This window comes from Pseudophryne corroboree, chromosome 7 (assembly GCF_028390025.1).
Source record: "Pseudophryne corroboree isolate aPseCor3 chromosome 7, aPseCor3.hap2, whole genome shotgun sequence".
NCBI lineage: Eukaryota > Metazoa > Chordata > Amphibia > Anura > Myobatrachidae > Pseudophryne > Pseudophryne corroboree.
In genome coordinates, this window is record NC_086450.1 from 249,768,626 (window position 1) to 249,792,578 (window position 23,953).

Below are 23,953 nucleotides of genomic sequence, written 5' to 3' on the forward strand. Positions count from 1 at the left end.
TCCGAATTGTTGGAGGGACTGTGGTTGCAGAGGTACTATGCTCCATATATGGTGGACCTGTCCGATCATCGTTCCCTTCCGGGACATGGTCCATACCCTCCTGAATGCCCTTCTTGAATCTCCTGTGCCGAAAGATCCTTTGACTTTTCTCCTGGAGCTTTGGTACATCCCCATGGTACTGATATGGACCCCAGTATCCTCTAGGACGTAAGAGAAAATAGGAATTTAATTACCTACCTGTAAATCCTTTTCTCGTAGTCCGTAGAGGATACTGGGCACCCGCCCAGTGCTTCGTTCTTCCTGCACTGTTACTTGGTTAAGTAATGTTGGTTCAGCCGTTGCTGTTCCTGTTTCAAGTTTGATTAGCTTGGCTTTTCTCTTTTGTGTGCTGGTTCGGAATCTCACCACTATCCTTATCTATATTTCTCTCAAAGTATGTCCGTCTCCTCGGGCACAGTTTCCTAGACTGAGTCTGGTAGGAGGGTCATAGTGTGGGCTGGCTCCTCCCTCTATCAAATTCTTAAAGTGCCCATGGCTCCTAGTGGACCCGTCTATACCCCATGGTACTAAATGGACCCCAGTATCCTCTACGGACTACGTGAAAAGGATTTACCGGTATGTAATTAAAATCCTATTTTTATCAAAATAATATTTCCCCCAAATAGGTGCTAATTTAGATTAACATATATGCACTAAAACAAGTAACACCCATCACCTGATATAACAGAGGGTTAAAAGCACAGCTGCAGCTACAAAAATAGGCAATTGTCCGCCCCACAATATGAAATAGATTTTTTTTTTTTTAAAGACAGCTGAGGTTTTTCCTTCAGAGACTGTTTCTTATGTAATTGTAACTTTGTTTATTCAATGCATATACATTTCCAAAGTATCCAATTTTTTACTGTGACTGAAAAGTACTGTATCACTTTATGATCTCCTTTATATGTGGCCACACCAAGTGTTGAGAATTTATTGCATGTTTCATAGCTGGGACGTTTATGAATAAATAATATTTATCTTACGTCCTAGAGGATGCTGGGGTCCATATTAGTACCATGGGGTATAGACGGGTCCACCAGGAGCCATTGGCACTTTAAGAGTTTAATAGTGTGGGCTGGCTCCTCCCTCTATGCCCCTCCTACCAGAAAATGTGCCCGGAGGAGCCAGTCACAGCTAGGGGAGCTCTACAGAGTTCTCTTAGAAAAAGTTTTTTATTTCTTTTTTTAGAGTTTGTTATTTTACAGGGAGGCTGCTGGCGACAGCCTCCCTGCAGCGAGGGACTGAGGGGGGGGGAGCAGTGTCTGCCCTGTGGGGTCTTGAGCCACTGCCCCCGCTGACTGGACATTGAGCTCCAGAGGGGTCCGATCGCGCCCAGCCACAGGAGAACACTCGCCCCGGCAGCCAGCCGCCACCCCCTCAGGGAGCTGAAGTGTGGCGAGTGAGTCACTGTCCCCCCTTGCAAGCGTGGGGACAGTGTGAAGAGGGCGGCTAGAGGGTAGGAGTGCGGTCTTAACCACGTTCCTGGAAGGCTCAGCGGTACTGTGGTGCTGCGCTGGGTGGGGCGCCCTGGGCCAGCTCCGGACCCTACACTGACCACAAGCCTGTCGGGGTCTGTGGATCCGGGCCAGCTCAAAATCCTCCGGCCAGTATAATCTTTCAAAGAGCGGGAAGACAGCGCCATTGAGGGGGCAGAGCTTCTCCTCAGAGCGGACCCAGCAGCGTTCAGCGCCATTTTCCTGCCTGTAGCTCACTGCCAGTGGATACACAGGTCCCTCCAGAGCGACTCCAGCTATCTGTACGGTACCGGGGGTAGTAGAAGGGAGGGAAGGCTGTGTGAAGACTGTGTCACCTATTAAGGGACACAGCACGGGTTTAGGGTCTCCCTATACTCTAATAGCGCTGTGTGTGGGTTGGCTCCAATCTCTGCCAGTACCCTGTGTGTTTGTGGGGTGTTTGGTGGGTGTGTGACAACATGTCTAGGGACACTTTCATATGCTGCAGAGGATTTGTCTTCCCAGGAAGACTCCGTTCCATGTAATCAGGATTGCACTGTTTTAGCACAGATCCCAGCTAGAGAGCCAGAATGGTTAGTCTCTCTGAGGGGGACTATTTCTCAGATTTCTGATAGAGTTGCCAGGACTGAGCATGCCACTCAGGAACTCCAGTCCTCGATGGTTGTATGGTCTGATACTGCCTCCTCGGGGTCCCCTGCGGTACATTCTCACAAACATCCACGTGCAATTATGCAGGATGACACGGACACCGACTCTGACGCTGCAGACGGTGATGGGGATGTGTTGAGGGGGTCAGCATCACTTGCCAAGGGGGTGCAGTTGATGATTGAGGCTGTTAGGGATGTTTACACATTTCGGACACAGCTCCGGAACAGGTGGAGGAGGCCTTCTTTACAGATAATAATAAACCCCCCCTCACCTTCCCGGCATCCAAAGAATTAAATGCTATCTTTGAAAAGGCATGGGAAACTCCAGAAAAGAAATTCCAGATTCCCAAGAGAGTCTTGGTTGCTTTTCCATTCCCAGAGGAAGATAGGAAGAAATGGGAGTCCCCACCAATAGTCGACGCCTCTGTCTCCAGGCTGTCCAAACAGGTGATGTTACCGGTCCCGGGATCTACCGCATTAAACGACCCGGCAGATCGCAAGGTGGATGCTATGCTGAAAGCCATTTACACGGCTTCAGGGGCTATATTGCGGCCTACTATAGCCTGTGCTTGGATTGCTAAAGCTATTGCCAGGTGGTCAATCACTCTGCAGGAGGAATCGACTACGCTGGTAAAAGGTGACGTTGATTTATTTTTACGTAATATTCAGGATTCTGCAGGGTTCCTGGTGGATTTCATGAAGGACCTGGGTTCCATGGCTGTGGGGATCTCCTTCATGTCCGTCTCGGCTCGCAGGGGTCTCTGGCTGCGCAACTGGTCTGCGGACGCAGAATCCAGGAAGTGTGTGGAGGACCTACCATACAAAGGTCAGGCTCACTTTGGGGAGGCGCTGGATGCGTGGATTGCCATGGCTACCGCGGGTAAGTCTCCTTTTCTCCCCTCAGCTGCACTGGCTACGAAGAAGCCATTTTCATCAGCCATGTCACAGTCCTTTCGGCCCGCGACGTATAGAAAGAACAAGCCTTCGATCACCTTCTTTAAAGGTGGTCGTGCCAAAGGAAAGAAACCTGCCCCCGCAGGTTCCCAGACCACGAAGCCCGCTTCTGATACCCCTAAGTCCTCCGCATGACGGTGGACAGCTAGGCCTGGAGGAGGGTCAGGTGGGGGCAAGACTCCGGCAGTTCAGCCACGTCTGGGTGTTGTCGGGTCTGGACTCCTGGGTCCTGGATATAGTGTACAGAGGGTACAGACTGGAGTTTCAAGATCCCCCGCCACACCGTTTCTTCAAGTCAGGCTTGCCACCCCTGCTGGCAGACAGGACATTTCTTCTGGAGGCCATCAGAAAATTGGTGGTGTCAGAGGTCATTGTTCCGGTCCCACTTCTGCAGTGGAACAAGGGTGGTTATTCGAACCTTTTTGTGGTACCTATTCTAAACTTAAAGTCTTTGAACCCTTATCTCAGGGAGTTCAAATTCAAGATGGAATCTCTGACAGCTGTCATCTCAGGACTGACGGAGGGGAAGTTCCTAGAGTCTCTGGACATCAAGGATGCTTACCTCCACATTCCCATTTGGGCTCCGCATCAGGCATATCTCAGGTTTGCGCTGTTGGACGATCACTATCAGTTCCAGGCGCTGCCGTTTGGCCTCTCCACAGCACCGAGGATCTTCAACAAGGTGATGGCGGAGATGATGGTTCTCCTCCGCAAACAGGGGGTGAACATAATTCCATATCTGGACGATCTCCTGATCAAGGCATCGTCCAGGGAGAGGTTGTTGCGGTCCATCACGCTCACGACACAGCTGCTCAAGAAGCACGGTTGGATCCTGAACCTTCCAAAGTCTCATCTGGAGCCGACAAGGCGGCTGTCTTTCTTGGGAATGATCCTCGACACGGAAGTGCAGAGGGTATTTCTCCCGGTGGAGAAAGCGTTGGTGATTCAAACAATGGTTCATCAATGCATACGCCATCTGGGAAAGATGGTTGCCACCTACGAGGCTCTGCAGTACGGCATGTTTCATGCTCGACCTTTTCAGCTGACCTCTCTTGGACCAGTGGTCGGGCTCTCACCTACACATGCACAAGAGGATACGCCTGTCTCCGAAAGACAGGATTTCACTCCTGTAGTGGCTGCAACTTCCGCACCTTATGGAAGGGCGAAGGTTCGGAATTCAGGACTGGATCCTTTTAACCACAGATGCAAGTCTAAGAGGTTGGGGAGCAGTCGCTCTGGGGGAAAACTTTCAGGGATGATGGTCGGATCAAGAATCACTTCTCCCAATAAACATCCTGGAACTCAGGGCTATGTACAACGCCTTCGGCAAGCAGCACACCTTCTACAGGATCGGGCTGTTCAGGTGCAGTCGGACAATGTGACCACAGTGGCCTACATAAACCGACAAGGCGGAACGAAGAGCAGGGTTGCCATGTCAGAGGTGTCAAAAATCCTCATCTGGGCAGAACGGCACGCGGTGGCGATGTGGGCATTCTTCATTCCGGGCGTAGACAACTGGGAAGCAGACTTTCTCAGCAGACACGATCTCCATCCAGGGAGTGGGGCCTCCATCAGGAGGTGTTCAAGGAGGTAACCGGTTGGTGGGGGTTCCTCACATAGACATAATGGCCTCCCGCCTCAACAAGAAGCTACGGAGGTACTTTTCCAGGTCAAGAGACCCACAGGCAGTGGCGGTGGACGCACTGGTAACACCGTGGGTGTTCAAGTCAGTGTATGTGTTCCCTCCACTTTCTCTGATACCAAAGGTTCTTCAGCTCGTGAGAAGAACAAAGGTTCTGGCAATCCTCATTGCTCCGGACTGGCCAAGGAGGGCTTGGTACGCGGATCTACTGGATCTTCTGTTGAAAGATCCACGGCCTTTACCTCTTCATGAGGATCTGCTCCTTCAGGGTCCGGACGCTTATCAAGAATTACCGCGGCTACGTTTGACGGCATGGCGGTTGAGCGCCAGATCTTATCTCGGAAGGGTATTCCGAGCAAGGTTATTCCTACCCTGACACAGGCTAGGAAGGGGGTAACGTCTAAACATTACCATCGAATTTGGAAAAAATATGTGTCTTGGTGTGAATCCAAGAAATTTCCTGCGGCGGAGTTTCAACTTGGACGTTTTCTCCTTTTCCTGCAAGCAGGTGTGGATATGGGTCTGAGATTGGCCTCCAGATCTCAGCTTTGTCCATTTTCTTACAGAAACAATTGGCTGTCCCTGAAGTTCATACCTTTTTGAAAGGGGTTCTGCACATCCAGCCTCCCTTTGTGGCGCCAACGGCACCCTGGGATCTTGATGTGGTATTACAGTTCCTGCAATCGGATTGGTTTAAGCCTCTACAGGAGGCTGAAATCAAATTTTTCACGTGGAAGGCGGTCACTTTGTGGGCCTTAGCTTCTTCTCGACGCGTGTCGGAATGGGGGGCTTTGTCCTATAAAAGTCCCTATCTGGTCTTCCATGAAGATAGGACGGAACTCAGGACGCGTCAGCAGTTCCTTCCTAAGGTTGTGTCAGCTTTTCCTATCAACCAACCTATTGTGGTGCCAATGGCTACTGACTCCTCAATTGCTTCAAAGGCCTTGAATGTTGTGAGGGCTTTGAAGATTTATGTGAAGAGGACGGCTCGTCATAGAAAATCTGACTCTCTGTTTGTCCTCTATGATCCCAAGAAAATTGGGTGTCCTGCTTCTAAGCAGTCGATTTCACACATGATCAGGTTCACCATCCAGCATGCATATTCTACGGCAGGATTGCCGTGTCCAAATTCTGTAATGGCCCACTCTCTCGTAAAGTGGGTTCTTCCTGGGCGGCTGCCCGGGGTGTCTCAGTTATGCGCTTTGCTAAGCAGCTACTTAGTCTGGGTCGAACATGTTTGCTAAGTTTTACAAGTTCGATACTTTGGCCTCTGATGACCTCAAGTTTGGTCAAGCAGTTTTGCAGGAGCCTCAGCGCTCTCCCTCCCATTCTGGGAGCTTTGGTACATCCCCATGGTATTAATATGGACCCCAGCATCCTCTAGGATGTAAGAGAATATAGGATTTTAATACAACTTTTAATGACTAAAAAAGCACGCATACAAAACAGGATTTTGATACCTACCGGTAAATCCTTTTCTCGTAGTCCGTAGAGGATGCTGGGCGCCCGCCCAGCGCTTCGTTTTCCTGCAGTGGTTACTTAGTTTAGTACTGCCTGGTTCCTAGGTAAGCGGAAGTGGAGGGAAGACATACACCGACCGGAACACCCACTGGGCCACCAGCGCATCCACTGCTATTGCTTGAGGGTCTCTCGACCTGGAAGAATATTTCTGAAGCTTCTTGTTGAGACTAGATGCCATCATGTCTACTTAAGGAACTCCCCAAAGACTTGTCACCTTTGTGAAGACTTCTTGGTGTAGGCCCCACTCTCCTGGATGGAGATCGTGTCTGCTGAGGAAGTCTGCTTCCCAGTTGTCTACTCCCGGAATGAAAATGCCGACAGAGCCTTTACATGTCTTTCTGCCCAGAGGAGGATCTTCGTCACCTCTGCCATTGCCGCTCTACTTTTTGTTCCACCCTGCCTGTTTATGTACGCGACTGCTGTTACATTGTCCGACTGGATCTGCACGGGATGATCTTGAAGATGTACCGCTTGTTGAAGGCCGTTGTAAATGGCTCTCAATTCCAGCACGTTTATGTGAAGGCAGGCTTACTGACTTGACCATTTTCCTTGGAAGCTTTCTCCCTGAGTGACAGCTCCCCAGCCTCGGAAACTTGCATCCGTGGTCACCAGGAGCCAGTCCTGAATCCCGAACCTGCGTCCCTCTAGTAGGTGAGAAATGTGTAGCCACCACAGGAGCGAAATCCTGGCTTTTGACGACAGGATTATCTTCCAGTGCATGTGTAGGTGGGATCCCGACCACTTGTCCAACAGGTCCCACTGGAATACCCTGGCATGAAATCTGCCAAATTGTATGGCCTCGTAGGCCGCCACCATCTTCCCCAACAACCGAATGCACTGATGGATCGACACACTCAATGGTTTCAATATCTGTTTTACCATTTTCTGGATTTCCAGAGCCTTTTCCACCGGAAGAAATACTCTCTGAACTTCTGTGTCCAGAATCATCCCGAGAAAAGACAATCTTGTCGTCGGTTCCAACTGTGACTTTGGATAATTTATGATCCAACCGTGTTGTTGGAGTATTGACAGGGAGAGTGTGATGTTTTGTAACAAGTGCTCCCTGCATCTCGCCTTTATCAGGAGATCGTCTAGATAAGGAATTATATTGACTCCTTTTTGACGCAGGAGAACCATCATCTCCGCCATCATGGTGAATACCCTCAGCGCCGTGGAGAGACCGAAAGGTAACGTCTGGAATTGGTAATGGCAATCTCTGAACCGCGAAGCTCAGATAAGCCCGGTGAGGAGGATAAATGGGAACATGCAGGTAAGCATCTTTTATGTCTACAGACACCATGTAGACCCCCTCCTCCAGACTGGAAATCACTGCCCTCAGTGATTCCATTTTGAACTTGAATCGTTTCAAGTAGAGATTCAGATTTTTCAGGTTTAGGATTGGTCTGACCGAGCCGTCCGGCTTTGGAACTAAAAAAAGGCTTGAATAAAACCCCTCCCCTTGTTGTGACAAAGGTACCAGGACTATGACCTGATCCTGACATAATTTTTGGATTGCCGCTGTTACTGCTTCCCTTTCTGGAAGAGAAGCTGGCAAGGTCGATTTGAAAAATCGGCATGGGGGAACGTCCTGAAACTCCAGATTGCATCCCTGGGACACTATTTGCAACACCCTGGGATTCAGGCCAGACAGAATCCAACCTTGGCTGAACAGTTTGAGACGTGCCCCCACCCAAGCGGCCTCGGGTGGGGGCCGGTGCAGACGCGGGGGGCAAAAATGTCGACTTACCTGCGGTAGCCGCCAAGACTAGCCCATCCAGTCCATCGCCAAATAAAGCCTCACCTTTATAATGGAGAGCCTCCCTATTTCTTTTGGAATCTGCATCCGCGTTCGACTGGCAAATCCACAACGCCCGCCGAGCCGATACTGCAATGGTAGCGGCTTGTGAACTCGGAGCCCAATATCTTTCATCGCTTCTAGAATGTATGCGGCAGCGTCTTTGATATTCCCTAACTTAAAGAGTATCTCATCTTTATCAATCGTGTCAATTTCTGATGACACGCTTTCTGACCATTTTTCATAGCGCAACTCACCCACGCGCAAGCAATAGTGGGCCTGAGCAGCGTACCATTGGCAACATAAATGGATTTCAATGTAGTTTCCATCTTTCGGTCTGCCGGCTCTTTTAGTGAAGCCGTGCCAGGTGCAGGGAGTATTACCTTCTTTGTCAACCTGGACAGTGCACTGTCTAACACAGGGGGTGACTCCCATTTTTTCCTGTCCTCCAGCGGGAAAGGATAAACTATCTGAATTCTCTTGGGAATACGAAAATTATTTTCGGGATTCTCCCACATCCCTTCAAAGAGTGTATTAAGCTTGTGGGAAGGAGGGAAAGTGACCTTAGATTTCTTTTCTTTATAGAAATAAGCCTTCTCCTGAGGTACAGGGGTGGCTTCTGTGACTTCCAGCACTTCCCTTATAGCCACAATCATATATTGTATATTTTTTGCCAATTTATGATCTATTTCTCTGGAGTCACTATCGTCGACACAAGAATCAGTGTCGGTATCAGTATTCACAATATTCGCAAATGGTCTCTTATGTGACCCAGAGGGGTCGCCTGCGGATGGAAGAACAGAGCCCTGAAAAATCAAATCCTCCACAGATTTTCTCCTGCACTCAGCATGAGATTCAGACTTATCTAATCTCCTATTGATATGATGCATACTATCACGTGTTTCTTTCACCCATGCAGGCTCTTGGTGTGCAGGCAGCGCCACCACATTACACTTCTGTGTCCCTAAAATGGTTTCCTCCGGGGAGGAACTCCCTGCCTCTGACATGTCTTACATACGTGTACAACACACACACAGACACACTGGGACTTATAGGGGACATGCCCACAGTAAAAATCTGTCGGAGGGACACAGTTTAGGAGCAGCAAGTTCACAACCCCAGCGCCAGTATCTTAATGCCTGTGAACACAGAATGCCCACTGACATGCAGCGCTTTTTACACAGTAAAACACATTTGTAAAGCACCAAATTCGCTTGTGCACCCCCCTGTTTTGCACCCTGATACTTGTAGTCAGAAGTGAAGGAGGACCAGCGATGTCTCTGCAGCCTGAGGAGAGAGAAAATGGCACTGAGCAGTGTGTGCTGGCTGCCTGAGGAAAAAGTTCTGCCCTTTTTACCTCAGAAACTTTTCATAATATTTATACTGGCGGGGGTAAAGCTGTGCCTTTGCATCTTATGCCCCCTTTTTGCCAGTTTATAGAGGTGTTTTTGCTGCCCAGGGTGCCCCCCCGCGTCCTGCACCCTGCAGTGCCTGTGTGTGTGGGCAGCAATGGCGCACTGCGCTCCCGCCAGCCACGCTGTACCTCAGCCGTCACTTTTCTTGATAGAAGATCTCTCTTCTTCCACTCACCTGTCTGCTGACTTCTGGCTCTGTGAGGGGGGTGACGGCGTGCTGTGGGAGTGAGCATCTAGACACGGCTAGCGTCCAGTACCCTTCAGGAGCTAATGGTGTCCTGTCAGCCAGAAGCGGAGCCATGAAACTCTTCAGGAAGTTGGTTCCTACTTCTGCCCCCTCAGTCCCACGAAGCAGGGAATCTGTTGCCAGCAGTTCTCCCTGAAAATAAAAAACCTAACATAAATCTTTTCAGAGAAACTCAGTAGAGCTCCTCAGAGTGCCTCCAGTCTGCCTGGGGACATTTCTAAAACTGAGGTCTGGAGGAGGGGCATAGAGGGAGGAGCCAGTTCACACCCATTGAAAAGTCTTAAGAGTGCCCATGGCTCCTGCGGAACCGTCTATACCCCATGGTCATGAAGTGGACCCCAGCATCCTCTAGGACGTATGAGAAACACAATATATTCAATCAACTAGACATGTTAATAATTATCTTTCAAATACATATATTAAAAACATTAAAATGCATTTCAATAAACAGACATTACCCTCAATGAAAGCATAAGTCCATAAAAGAATTATCGCTAGACACTTATATTCCAATTCAGGAGAAGATTGATCCAGGTAAATTTAACTGTGTCTTAAAAAGTGCTGGACAAGAATAATCTAATAATTATAAAGGTAAGGCATATTATTTAGTTGCTTCCAGTGAAAATGATACCCAATCAGAGTTGCCTGCTAATTGATCTAGCCACACTATACCCATAGGCGTGCGCACGGGGGTTGCCTGGTGCGCACAGGCACACCCTAATGTGCGGCACCCCCCCTCAAACCCTGTCGCCAGGAAGCCGGGACAGATCATACTAGGCTGGCCCCGTGGTCCCCTCGGCGGAATGCACTCACCCTTTCTTTGCCGCGATCGCAGCGGTCAGATTCAACATTTGTGAACAGCCGCTGCGCGCAGAGCCGGCGCAATGAGCTCAGCGAGGTCAGCAATACAGGGAGCCGCCGGGTTACAGAGGCGCTCTTCCTGCTCCGCCGAGTCCGCCACTATCTGTTGCTGTGCTGTGCGTCTCCTGTCAAACTGTATGACAGGCAGCTGCAGACCTGCATAATCAAGGCACCTCAGCTGAGCGCCGATCGGATCCCCAAGACACTGCTGCTGCTGCTGCTGCTGCTGTAGACAAAAAAGTTTATCTTCTGCTACAGCAGCTATACAGTTGCTGAAGCCCCACCACCTAGCGCTATCCCAGCCCCCTCTCACGTGTCGCGACTGTTCTCCATCCTCTCCCGGGAACCAAGTAGAGCACGGTGGCTACTCAGTGCTGGAGTAAATTGAAGTCTGAAGACACTGCTGAGGGCTGTGCAGTGAGACACTAAGGTACTGCGGGTCCCAGGAAATGTCCTGTAGAGGTGAGCCAGTGCTGGTAAGTGGTCTCCTTGGAGCACCTATTGCATAAGTTCTTCTGGGTGAGAAGGATGTAGGTAATACCGTTGCTGCTGGGAATGGGGGCAGTACTCTTGCTGGGGAGGATAGGAGTGGTGCTTACTGGCTGGGGAGGATGGGAGTGGTGCTCACTGGCTGGGAAGGATGGGAGTGGTGCTTACTGGCTGGGAAGAATGGGAGTGGTGCTCACTGGCTGGGAAGGATGGGAGTGGTGCTTACTGGCTGGGAAGGGTGGGAGTGGTGCTCACTGCCTGGGAAGGATGAGAGTGGTGCTTACTGGGTGGGGAGCATGGAAGTACTGCTGAGGATGAGGGCAGTACTCTGGGGCGGATGGAGGTAGTACTTTAGCTGAGAGGTGGGGAGGATAGGGGGGTTGTGCTCTCTGGATGGGGGCCGTACACTCTGTATGAGAGTTGGGGGGAGTGGGGGTATTACTCTCTGGCTTGGGAGGATGGAGGTAGTACTTTGGCTAAGAGCTGGAGAGGATGGGAGCAGTGCACTCTGGGTGAGAGCTGGGGAGGATGGAGGTCATATTCCTGGTGAGAGCTGGTCCAGATGGTGGTAGTACTCTCTGGATGAGAGCTGTGGAGGAGAGGGTAGGTACTCTGGCTTGGGAGGATGGGGGTAGTACACGTAATACGCTGGGGCAAATGTGGGTACTCTGTAACTTAATGGGGTAAATTTACTAAGGTGGGAGATTTTTAGAACTGGTGATGTTGCCCATAGCAACCAATCAGATTATATCTATTATCTGCTAGAAGCAGCTAGATAAATGGTAAGTAGAATCTGATTGGTTGCCATGGGCAACATCACCAGTTCTAAAAATCTACCACCTTAGTAAATTTACCCCAATGTTGGGTAGATTTGGTCGGGATTGTGACTACATTCCCAGATTTGAGTACTGTGTAATTCAAATCATTCTGCAATCTCCTCTCCAATATACATCTCGCTGGGTGCCATCCAAAAAAAGCAAGTAGCAAAATAAACAAAATGACAGCACTCACAGCATGTACATGAGAATATTTTCTTTGGATGTATATGCTGTGAGTGCTGCCATATTTATTATTTTTTTCTTCTGTCTCTCTCTCTCTCTTCAGTGAGGCGGGGTTGTGCTGCTGTCAATGAGGCAGTGATGTGCTGCTGTCCTGTTGACACCCCACCCTCCCGTTTGCAGTGGCAGGCCCCTTGTGGTATGTGATTTATATTGTATTGCGTGCCAATAGGCAGTGCTAGACACGCCCAATAGGCAGTGCTAGACACCCCCAATAGGTGGTGCTAGACACGCCCAATAGGGGATGCTAAACACGCCACTCTGTCGGTGCACCCCCTAATAAAATGTTCTGCGCACGCCTATGACTATACCCAAAATCATCTAATTGTTAAACGTGCAGATTTATAAAGCAGATGCCAGAGTCAAAGAAAAACAGCATAGCGCTATGCCCGACCTCCCCCACAGCCTCTCACCATGTGGCCAGTTCAAGCCGTAAGCTGACAGCCGATCACTTCCTCACCCCTGCTGGGGGAACCGGCGTTGGTAATAGCATGCTGCTTAAAGGTGGCGAAGAGGGAGAGTGCAGCAATTTATTTACCGCTTGTAGTAGACAGGCAGTATGCAGAGCTGCTAGCCCTCACTATGGGGTCTTAGAGAAATCCAGATCAAACACTGATGCCTTTTTCGCCTACCTCAACTGGCAGTTTTTTCAGGGATTTCAGAAACCTACTCAGAGAGCACAGCTTGGTTTTGCTCAAAACTAGCAACTATGAAAATGAGTTTAGATTTTAGTCACTGCAAGTGTAAATATCAGATATTTCATACTGTTCATATCCCATGATAAAATAAAAATAAAAAAACGTAAGGACATATAATCTTAAGCTATACTATAAATTCAGGCTGTTGCTCTGGTCTCTTATAGGTTGGTCTTCCAGCAAAGTCTGGTGTTTCAGGAGGTATTCTTCTGGTAGTCCCTAATGTCATGGGCATGATGTTCTGGTCTCCTCCATTGGATAAATTGGGAAATAGTGTCCGTGGTATTCAGTTTTGTCAGGTGAGTACTAGTAGAGTTTTATAGAATTAACAGTTTTATAAATTCATTGCATTGAAAGGTGGTTATGGTGCTGGTTCATGTCCAATCACTTAATACCCTCTCCAACACATTGTACCGCTGCAAGACCCTGAATGTTTATTACAACCCTTTTAAGCAGAATTGATCGTGAATATTACTACTGTACAACTAAAGGTACAAGGTACAATCTTTCTGCTTATGATACACTTGTTTGCCTTTTAATTACACTGTTTTTGTATTTTTGTTTCAGAATGAAACACATTTTTGTTAAAAAAAAAATAGTATAGATTCATCTTTCAGATATATTAAGAATGTTGCAAAATCATACACCTCTTTTATACGTTTTAGTTTGAATATATAGAGAACAAAACTTACCAAATCACAATTGAACCAATCTTAAATTGTAACTGTTTTCACATTGTTTATCGTGCCTTCCACACACTAAAAGATCTGTGTACAATGTGACCAGTTTGATTGAAATTAAAGTATTGTGGTTTTTCTAGTAACAAGATTGGAATGCGAGAAATATTGATTGGATGAGTTGATAAAATTTTGCTATATACAGTTGAGTTATAGAGTGTGTTGCAGTTGTGTCATTTTACATGATCTTTCAAATGATCTGATAGCACATCTATTCCAGTGTTTCTCAACCAAGGTCCTCAGGACCCCAAACAGATCACATTTTCCAAACAAGTGAAAGTCTTTAACCCTCTGCTTCCCAAAATGCAAAGCAGTTGGTAAACTAATCAAAGAGTGCACCTCTTCACATAAATTACAAATCTAAAAGCAACCAACCTTCCATAAAAACAGTATCCATTGTTGTAATCACATTTTTCAGTGCTGACCCAAATAGACACAAATTCCTTATTGGGTGACGTAAATGCTACTGTTCCTATTTTTCCTTTGGACATTCAGATTGACACTTACATAACATTTCTTATTCGCATGCATGTAAAGGTATTTCTCTGACGTCCTAGTGGATGCTGGGTACTCCGTAAGGACCATGGGGAATAGACGGCTCCGCAGGAGACTGGGCACTCTTTAAAGAAAGATTAGGTACTATATCTGGTGTGCACTGGCTCCTCCCTCTATGCCCCTCCTCCAGACCTCAGTTAGAATCTGTGCCCGGCCAGAGCTGGATGCACTTTACGGGCTCTCCTGAGCTTCCTAGAAAGAAAGTATTTGTTAGGTTTTTTATTTTCAGTGAGATCTACTGGCAACAGACTCACTGCTACGTGGGACTGAGGGGAGAGAAGCGAACCTACCTGCTTGCAGCTAGCTTGGGCTTCTTAGGCTACTGGACACCATTAGCTCCAGAGGGATCGAACACAGGCCCAGTCCTCGGTCGTCCGGTCCCGGAGCCGCGCCGCCGTCCCCCTTGCAGAGCCAGAAGAACCGAAGAGAAGTTGAAAATCGGCGGCTCAAGACTCCGGTCTTCATTAAGGTAGCGCACAGCACTGCAGCTGTGCGCCATTGCTCCCTCTGCACACCACACACTCCGGTCACTGATGGGTGCAGGGCGCTGGGGGGGGGCGCCCTGGGCAGCAATTAGAGTACCTTACATGGCTAAATAGCACATAATACAGCTAATAAACTGTATATGTGCATAATCCCCCGCCATAAAGCATATAAAAAAGCGGGAGAAGTCCACAGAGAAAGGGGCGGGGCTATCTTCCTCAGCACACTGGCGCCATTTTCTCTTCACAGCTCCGCTGGAAGGACGCTCCCCAGGCTCTCCCCTGCAGTTTCCAGGCTTCAAGGGTAAAAAAGAGAGGGGGGGCACTAAATTTAGGCGCAAACTGTGTATAATAAGCTGCTATAGGGAAAAATCACTAACTTTAGTGTAAATCCCTGGTTATATAGCGCTGTGGTGTGTGCTGGCATACTCTCTCTCTGTCTCCCCAAAGGACTTTGTGGGGTCCTGTCCTCAGTCAGAGCATTCCCTGTGTGTGTGCGGTGTGTCGGTACGGCTGTGTCGACATGTTTGATGAGGACGCTTACGTGGAGGCGGAGCAGGAGCCGGTAAGTGTGATGTCGCCCCCTGCGGGGCCGACACCAGAGTGGATGGATATGTGGAAGGTATTAACCGACAGTGTCAACTCCTTGCATAAAAGGTTTGATGACGTAACAGCTTTGGGACAGCCGGCATCTCAGCCCGCGCCTGCCCAAGCGTCTCAGAGGCCATTAGGGGCTCAAAAACGCCCGCTACCTCAGATGGCAGACACAGATGTCGACACGGAGTCTGACTCCAGTGTCGACGAGGATGAGACAAATGTACAATCCACAAGGGCCATCCGATGCATGATTACGGCAATGAAAAATGTGTTGCACATTTCTGACATTAACGCGGTTACCACAAAAAAAGGGTATTATGTTTGGGGAGAAAAAGCAGCCAGTGACTTTTCCCCCATCTGATGAGTTAAATGAATTGTGTGAAGAAGCGTGGGGTTCACCAGATAAGAAACTAGTAATTTCTAAGCGGTTACTAATGGCGTACCCTCTCCCGCCAACGGATAGGTTATGCTTGGAGACATCCCCTAAGGTGGACAAGGCGCTCACACGCTTATCAAAAAAGGTGGCACTGCCTTCTCAGGATACGGCCCCCTTAAAGGAGCCTGCAGATAGAAAGCAGGAGGCTATCCTGAAGTCTGTGTATACACACTCAGGTACTATACTGAGACCTGCTATTGCTTCAGCATGGATGTGTAGTGCTGCAGCAGCGTGGTCTGATTCCCTGTCTGATAACATTGATTCCCTGGACAGGGACACTATATTGCTAACCATAGAGCATATTAAAGACGTAGTCTTATATATGAGAGATGCACAGAGGGACATTTGCCGGCTGGCATCTAGAATTAATGCGATGTCCATTTCTGCCCGGAGAGTATTATGGACTCGGCAGTGGACAGGTGATGCGGACTCTAAAAGGCACATGGAAATTTTGCCTTATAAGGGTGAGGAATTGTTTGGGGACGGTCTTTCGGACCTCGTATCCACAGCAACAGCTGGGAAGTCGACTTTTTTACCTCAGGTTTCCTCACAGCCTAAGAAAGCACCGTATTATCAAGTACAGTCCTTTCGGCCTCAGAAAGGCAAGCGGGTTAGAGGCGCGTCCTTTCTGCCCAGAGGCAGGGGTAGAGGGAAAAAGCTGCACCATACAGCCAGTTCCCAAGAACAAAAATCCTCCCCTGCTTCCACTAAGTCCACCGCATGACGCTGGGGCTCCACATGTGGAGCCAGGTGCGGTGGGGGCCCGTCTCCGGAACTTCAGCGACCAGTGGGTTCGCTCACAGGTGGATCTCTGGGTTCTACAAGTGGTATCTCAGGGATACAAGCTGGAGTTCGAGACGTCTCCCCCTCGCCGTTACCTCAAATCAGCCTTGCCAGCTACTCCCCAGAACAGGGAGGTAGTACTGGCGGCAATTCACAAGCTGTACCTCCAGCAGGTGATAATCAAAGTTCCAATCCTTCAACAGGGACGGGGTTACTATTCCACAATGTTTGTGGTACCGAAACCAGACGGTTCGGTGAGACCCATTCTAAATTTGAAATCCTTGAACACTTATATAAGGAAGTTAAAGTTCAAAATGGAATCGCTCAGGGCGGTTATTGCAAGCCTGGAAGAGGGGGATTACATGGTATCACTGGACATCAAGGATGCTTACCTACATGTCCCCATTTACCCACCTCACCAGGTGTACCTCCGTTTTGTGGTACAGGACTGCCATTACCAATTCCAGACGTGGCCGTTTGGTCTGTCCACGGCACCGAGGGTATTTACCAAAGTAATGGCCGAAATGATGATACTCCTTCGAAAGAAGGGAGTTATAATTATCCCGTACTTGGACGATCTCCTTATAAAGGCGAGGTCCAGGGAGCAGTTGTTGGTCGGAGTAGCACTATCTCAGGAAGTGCTACAACAGCACGGCTGGATTCTGAATATCCCAAAGTCGCAGCTGGTTCCTACGACGCGTCTGCTGTTCCTGGGTATGATTCTGGACACAGAACAGAAGAAGGTTTTTCTCCCGGAGGAGAAGGCCAAGGAGTTGTCATCTCTGGTCAGAGACCTCCTGAAACCAAAACAGGTGTCGGTGCATCGCTGCACGCGAGTCCTGGGAAAGATGGTAGCTTCTTACGAGGCAATTCCATTCGGCAGGTTCCATGCAAGGATCTTTCAGTGGGATCTGTTAGATAAGTGGTCCGGATCGCATCTTCAGATGCATCGGCTGATCACCCTGTCCCCGAGGGCCAGGGTGTCTCTGCTGTGGTGGCTGCAGAGTGCTCATCTTCTCGAGGGCCGCTGATTCGGCATACAGGACTGGGTCCTGGTGACCACGGATGCAAGCCTCCGAGGTTGGGGGGCAGTCACTCAGGGAAGAAACTTCCAAGGACAATGGTCGAGTCAGGAGGCTTCCCTACACATAAATATTCTGGAACTAAGGGCCATTTACAATGCCCTAAGTCAGGCAAAACCCCTGCTTCAAAACCAGCCGGTGCTGATTCAGTCAGACAACATCACGGCGGTCGCCCATGTAAACCGACAGGGCGGCACAAGAAGCAGGATGGCGATGGCAGAAGCCACAAGGATTCTCCGATGGGCGGAAAATCACGTGATAGCACTGTCAGCAGTGTTCATTCCGGGAGTGGACAACTGGGAAGCAGACTTCTTCAGCAGGCATGACCTCCACCCGGGAGAGTGGGGACTTCATGCAGAAGTCTTCCAGCTGATTGTAAATCGTTGGGAAAGGCCACAGGTGGACAGGATGGCGTCCCGCCTCAACAAAAAGCTAAAAAGATATTGTGCCAGGTCAAGGGACCCTCAGGCGATAGCTGTGGACGCTCTAGTGACACCGTGGGTGTACCAGTCGATTTATGTGTTCTCTCCTCTTCCTCTCATACCAAAGGTACTGAGGATAATAAGAAAGAGAGGAGTAAGAACCATACTCATCGTTCCGGATTGGCCAAGAAGGACTTGGTACCCGGAACTACAAGAAATGATCTCAGAGGACCCTTGGCCTCTGCCTCTCAGACAGGACCTGCTACAGCAGGGGCCCTGTCTGTTCCAAGACTTACCGCTGCTGCGTTTGACGGCATGGCGGTTGAACGCCAGATCCTGATGGAAAAGGGCATTCCGGTTGAAGTCATTCCTACGCTGATAAAAGCTAGGAAGGATGTGACAGCAAAACATTATCACCGCATATGGCGAAAATATGTTGCTTGGTGTGAGGCTATGAAGGCCCCAACAGAAGAATTTCAGCTGGGTCGATTTCTGCACTTCCTACAGTCAGGAGTGACTATGGGCCTAAAATTGGGATCCATTAAAGTCCAGATTTCGGCCCTGTCTATTTTCTTTCAAAAAGAACTTGCTTCACTGCCTGAAGTTCAGACGTTTGTTAAGGGAGTGCTGCATATTCAGCCCCCTTTTGTGCCCCCAGTGGCACCTTGGGATCTCAACGTTGTGTTGGATTTCCTAAAATCACATTGGTTTGAGCCACTTCAGACCGTGGAGTTGAAATATCTCACGTGGAAAGTGGTCATGCTTTTGGCCTTGGCTTCGGCTAGGCGTGTGTCAGAATTGGCAGCTTTGTCCTGTAAAAGCCCCTATCTGATCTTCCATATGGACAGGGCAGAATTGAGGACTCGTCCACAAATTCTCCCTAAGGTGGTATCAGCGTTCCATTTGAACCAACCTATTGTGGTGTCTGCGGCTACTCGGGACTTGGAGGCTTCCAAGTTGCTGGATGTAGTCCGGGCCCTGAAAATCTATGTTTCCAGGACGGCTAGAGTCAGAAAAACTGACTCGCTGTTTATCCTGCATGCACCCAACAAGCTGGGTGCTCCTGCTTCTAAGCAGACTATTGCTCGCTGGATCTGTAGCACGATTCAACTTGCACATTCTGCGGCTGGACTGCCGCATCCTAAATCAGTAAAAGCCCATTCCACGAGGAAGGTGGGCTCTTCTTTGGCGGCTGCCCGAGGGGTCTCGGCTTTACAACTTTGCCGAGCTGCTACCTGGTCGGGATCAAACACGTTTGCAAAATTCTACAAGTTTGATACCCTGGCTGAGGAGGACCTTGAGTTTGCTCATTCGGTGCTGCAGAGTCATCCGCACTCTCCCGCCCGTTTGGGAGCTTTGGTATAATCCCCATGGTCCTTACGGAGTACCCAGCATCCACTAGGACGTCAGAGAAAATAAGATTTTACTCACCGGTAAATCTATTTCTCGTAGTCCGTAGTGGATGCTGGGAGCCCGTCCCAAGTGCGGACTTCTGCAATACTTGTCTATAGTTATTGCTTAATTATAGGGTTATTGTTCTGAGCCATCTGTTTAATGAGGCTCAGCTGTTGTTCATACTGTTAACTGGGTATAATTATCACAAGTTGTACGGTGTGATTGGTGCGGCTGGTATGAGTCTTACCCTGGATTCCAAATCCTTTCCTAGTAATGTCAGCTCTTCCGGGCACAGTTTCCCTAACTGAGGTCTGGAGGAGGGGCATAGAGGGAGGAGCTAGTGCACACCAGATATAGTACCTAATCTTTCTTTAAAGAGTGCCCAGTCTCCTGCGGAGCCCGTCTATTCCCCATGGTCCTTACGGAGTACCCAGCATCCACTACGGACTACGAGAAATAGATTTACCGGTGAGTAAAATCTTATTTCTCTAACGTCCTAGTGGATGCTGGGAACTCCGAAAGGACCATGGGGAATAGCGGCTCCGCAGGAGACTGGGCACAACTAAAAGAAAGCTTTTAGACTACCTGGTGTGCACTGGCTCCTCCCACCATGACCCTCCTCCAAGCCTCAGTTAGATTTCTGTGCCCGGCCGAGCTGGATGCACACTAGGGGCTATCCTGAGCTCCTAGAAAGAAAGTTTATTTTAGGTTTTTTATTTTACAGTGAGACCTGGTGGCAACAGGCTCACTGCATCGAGGGACTAAGGGGAGAAGAAGCGAACCTACCTGCTTGCAGCTAGCTTGGGCTTCTTAGGCTACTGGACACCATTAGCTCCAGAGGGATCGACCGCATGGAACTGGCCTTGGTGTTCATTCCCCTTACAGAGCCAGAAGCAAGAAGAGGTCCGGAAAATCGGCGGCAGAAGACATCAGTCTTCACCAAGGTAGCGCACAGCACTGCAGCTGTGCGCCATTGCTCCTCATACACACTTCACACTCCGGTCACTGAGGGTGCAGGGTGCTGGGGGGGGGGGGGCGCCCTGAGCAGCAATAAAAACACCTTGGCTGGCAAATATATCACAATATATAGCCCCAGAGGCTATATATGTGATAAATACCCCTGCCAGAATCCATAAAAAAGTGGGAGAAAAGTCCGCGAAAAAGGGGCGGAGCTATCTCCCTCAGCACACTGGCGCCATTTTCTCTTCACAGTGCAGCTGGAAGACAGCTCCCCAGGCTCTCCCCTGTAGTTTGCAGGCTCAAAGGGTTAAAAAGAGAGGGGGGGCACTAAATTTAGGCGCAATATTGTATATACAAGCAGCTATTGGGAAAAATTCACTCAATATAGTGTTAATCCCTAAATTATATAGCGCTCTGGTGTGTGCTGGCATACTCTCTCTCTGTCTCCCCAAAGGGCTGTGTGGGGTCCTGTCCTCAGTCAGAGCATTCCCTGTGTGTGTGCGGTGTGTCGGTACGGCTGTGTCGACACGTTTGAAGAGGAGGCTTATGTGGTGGCAGAGCAGATGCCGATAAATGTGATGTCGCCCCCTGTGGGGCCGACACCAGAGTGGATGGATAGGTGGAAGGTATAAACCGACAGTGTCAACTCCTTACATAAAAGGCTGGATGACGTAACAGCTGTGGGACAGCCGGCTTCTCTGCCCGCGTCTGCCCAGGCGTCTCAAAGGCCATCAGGGGCTCAAAAACGCCCGCTCCCTCAGATGGCAGACACAGATGTCGACACGGAGTCTGACTCCAGTGTCGACGAGGTTGAGACATATACACAATCCACTAGGAACATCCGTTACATGATCCCGGCAATAAAAAAATGTGTTACACATTTCTGACATAAACCCAAGTACCACTAAAAAAGGGTTTTATGTTTGGGGAGAAAAAGCAGGCAGTGTTTTGTTTGGTTCCCCCATCAAATGAGTGAATGAAGTGTGAAAAAGCGTGGGTTCCCCCGATAAGAAACTGGTAATTTCTAAAAAGTTACTGATGGCGTACCCTTTCCCGCCAGAGGATAAGTTACGCTGGGAGATATCCCCTAGGGTGGATAAGGCGCTCACACGTTTGTCAAAAAAGGTGGCACTGCCGTCTTAGGATACGGCCACTTTGAAGGTACCTGCTGATAAAAAGCAGGAGGCTATCCTGAAGTCTGTATTTACACACTCAGGTACTAGACTGAGACCTGCAGATAGTGCTGCTGCAGCGTGGTCTGTGACCCTGTCAAACAGGGATACTATTTTGCGAACATAAGAGCATATTAAAGACGTCGTCTTATTATATGAGGGATGCACAGAGGGATATTTTGCCGGCTGGCATCCAGAATTAATGCAATGTCCATTCTGTCAGGAGGGTATTAGAGACCCGACACTGGACAGGTGATGCTGACTTTAAAAGGCACATAGAGCCTTATAAGGGTGAGGAATTGTTTGGGGATGGTCTCTGGGACCTCGTATCCACAGCAACAGCTGGGAAGAAATTTTTTTACCTCAGGTTTCCTCACAGCCTAAGAAAGCACTGTATTATCAGGTACAGTCCTTTCGGCTTCAGAAAAGCAAGCGGGTCAAAGGCGCTTCCTTTCTGCACAGAGACGAGGGAAGAGGGAAAAAGCTGCACCAGTCAGCCAGTTCCCAGAATCAAAATTCTTCCCCCGCTTCCTCTGAGTCCACCGCATGATGCGGGGGCTCCACAGGCGTAGCCAGGTACGGTGGGGGGCCGCCTCAAAAATTTCAGCGATCAGTGGGCTCGCTCACAGGTGGATCCCTGGATCCTTCAAGTAGTATCTCAGGGGTACAAGCTGGAATTCGAGGCGTCTCCCCCCCGCCGTTTCCTCAAATCTGCCTTGCCGACAACTCCCTCAGGCAGTGAGGCTGTGCTAGAGGCAATTCACAAGCTGTATTCCCAGCAGGTGATAGTCAAGGTGCCCCTACTTCAACAAGGACGGGGTTACTATTCCACACTGTTTGTGGTACCGAAACCGGACGGTTCGGTGAGACCCATTTTAAATTTGAAATCCTTGAACACATACATAAAAAGATTCAAGTTCAAGATGGAATCGCTCAGGGCGGTTATTGCAAGCCTGGAGGAGGGGGATTACATGGTATCCCTGGACATCAAGGATGCTTACCTACATGTCCCCATTTACCATCCTCACCAGGAGTACCTCAGATTTGTGGTACAGGATTGCCATTACCAATTCCAAACACTGCCGTTTGGACTGTCCACGGCACCGAGGGTCTTTACCAAGGTAATGGCAGAAATGATGATACTCCTTCGAAAAAAGGGAGTTTTAATTATCCCGTACTTGGACGATCTCCTTATAAAGGCGAGGTCCAAGGAGCAGTTGTTGGTCGGAGTAGCACTATCTAGGGAAGTGCTACAACAGCATGGATGGATTCTATACATTCCAAAGTCACAGCTGGTTCCTACCACACGCCTACTGTTCCTGGGGATGGTTCTGGACACAGAACAGAAAAAAGTGTTTCTCCCGCAGGAGAAAGCCAAGGAGCTGTCATCTCTAGTCAGAGACATCCTGAAACCAAAACAGGTATCGGTGCATCACTGCACACGAGTCCTGGGAAAAATGGTAGCTTCTTACGTGAACAAGCCGACTGCGAAACGTACGTTGGGTACATGATTGTGGGTCACGGAGAGCGCTCTCACGTGACCAGTCTCAGACCAGCAACGGAGGACAGGAGACCGGGCGAGAAGGCCAGCCTGCACACCGCACGGACTTAGGCCGCTCGGCGGCACTCGACGGGACGGGGAGGCGCACGGCATAAGTATCCTCTCTCCCCCTTCCCCCCTGCTCACTGCCCCCACCATCACCATTAAGCCAAATATTTATTTGGGCAACCTTATTTTGCTGGTTTTGAGGTGCAAGTATATGCTTAGAATCATCAACTGCAGGTGTTGTGCACTATTAGTTACACCGCTACCCGTGATATTTAGTTGCCAATTCTTTGTCTGATAATCACTTGAGCTGCTTTTCATGTTTTATATACGGAAAATAGCAGTTTTTTTGCTTTGTCAAGCACACAATAATTTATCATAGGTGCTATCTATGACTAACTGCACTATTACTTGTGGCATTTAGCCACTAATTTTTGCCTGTAAATTGTTTAGGCTGTTTTGTATGCTTAAAAAATGTAAATTGAGTATATAATTATAACATAGTGCAGGGCAGTGGTAGCTGCAACGATGTGTGCTTTTTCTTTTTAAAAAATTACATTTGGCTTCTAAGTATCAGCTTATGTCAAATTTATGGCAACAATTGTGTTGGTTATATCAGCTGCTGGTATGCGAGTGTTCATGGTTTGCACTGTCTAAACCTATTGCAGCAAATATATATTCCTTTAAAGCACATCTACCTATGTATCTGTGTGCTAATTTAGCTAATCCTTCCATCGTTGATACTATTCAATTTTTGCTTTCCTGACGGACAGATTTAATCTGCAATAACAAACATTTGGTTCATTGGAATTCTGTGTTTGTTCTTTACACATGCCTTAAATTATAATAGGCTACTCTTTTTGTTTTGCCTCACGCCACGAACAATAACAACAGAGGCTTATGCTATCAACTCTTGTTGACCATATGATTTAACCTCTGCATACCCAT

At 48.8% G+C, this 23,953-nt stretch overlaps 1 protein-coding gene across 6 annotated transcripts in view; it reads left to right on the forward strand.

Moving 5' to 3' along the window:
- Positions 1-23,953, forward strand: part of LOC134945051 (glutaminase kidney isoform, mitochondrial-like) — a 1,232,451-nt gene that overhangs the window by 824,314 nt on the left and 384,184 nt on the right. For all 6 annotated transcript variants that reach the window (XM_063934082.1, XM_063934081.1, XM_063934084.1 and 3 more), the window contains one exon: positions 13,006-13,137. In XM_063934082.1, coding sequence (XP_063790152.1) covers positions 13,006-13,137 — 132 coding nt within the window. The remainder of the gene's footprint in view (positions 1-13,005; positions 13,138-23,953) is intronic.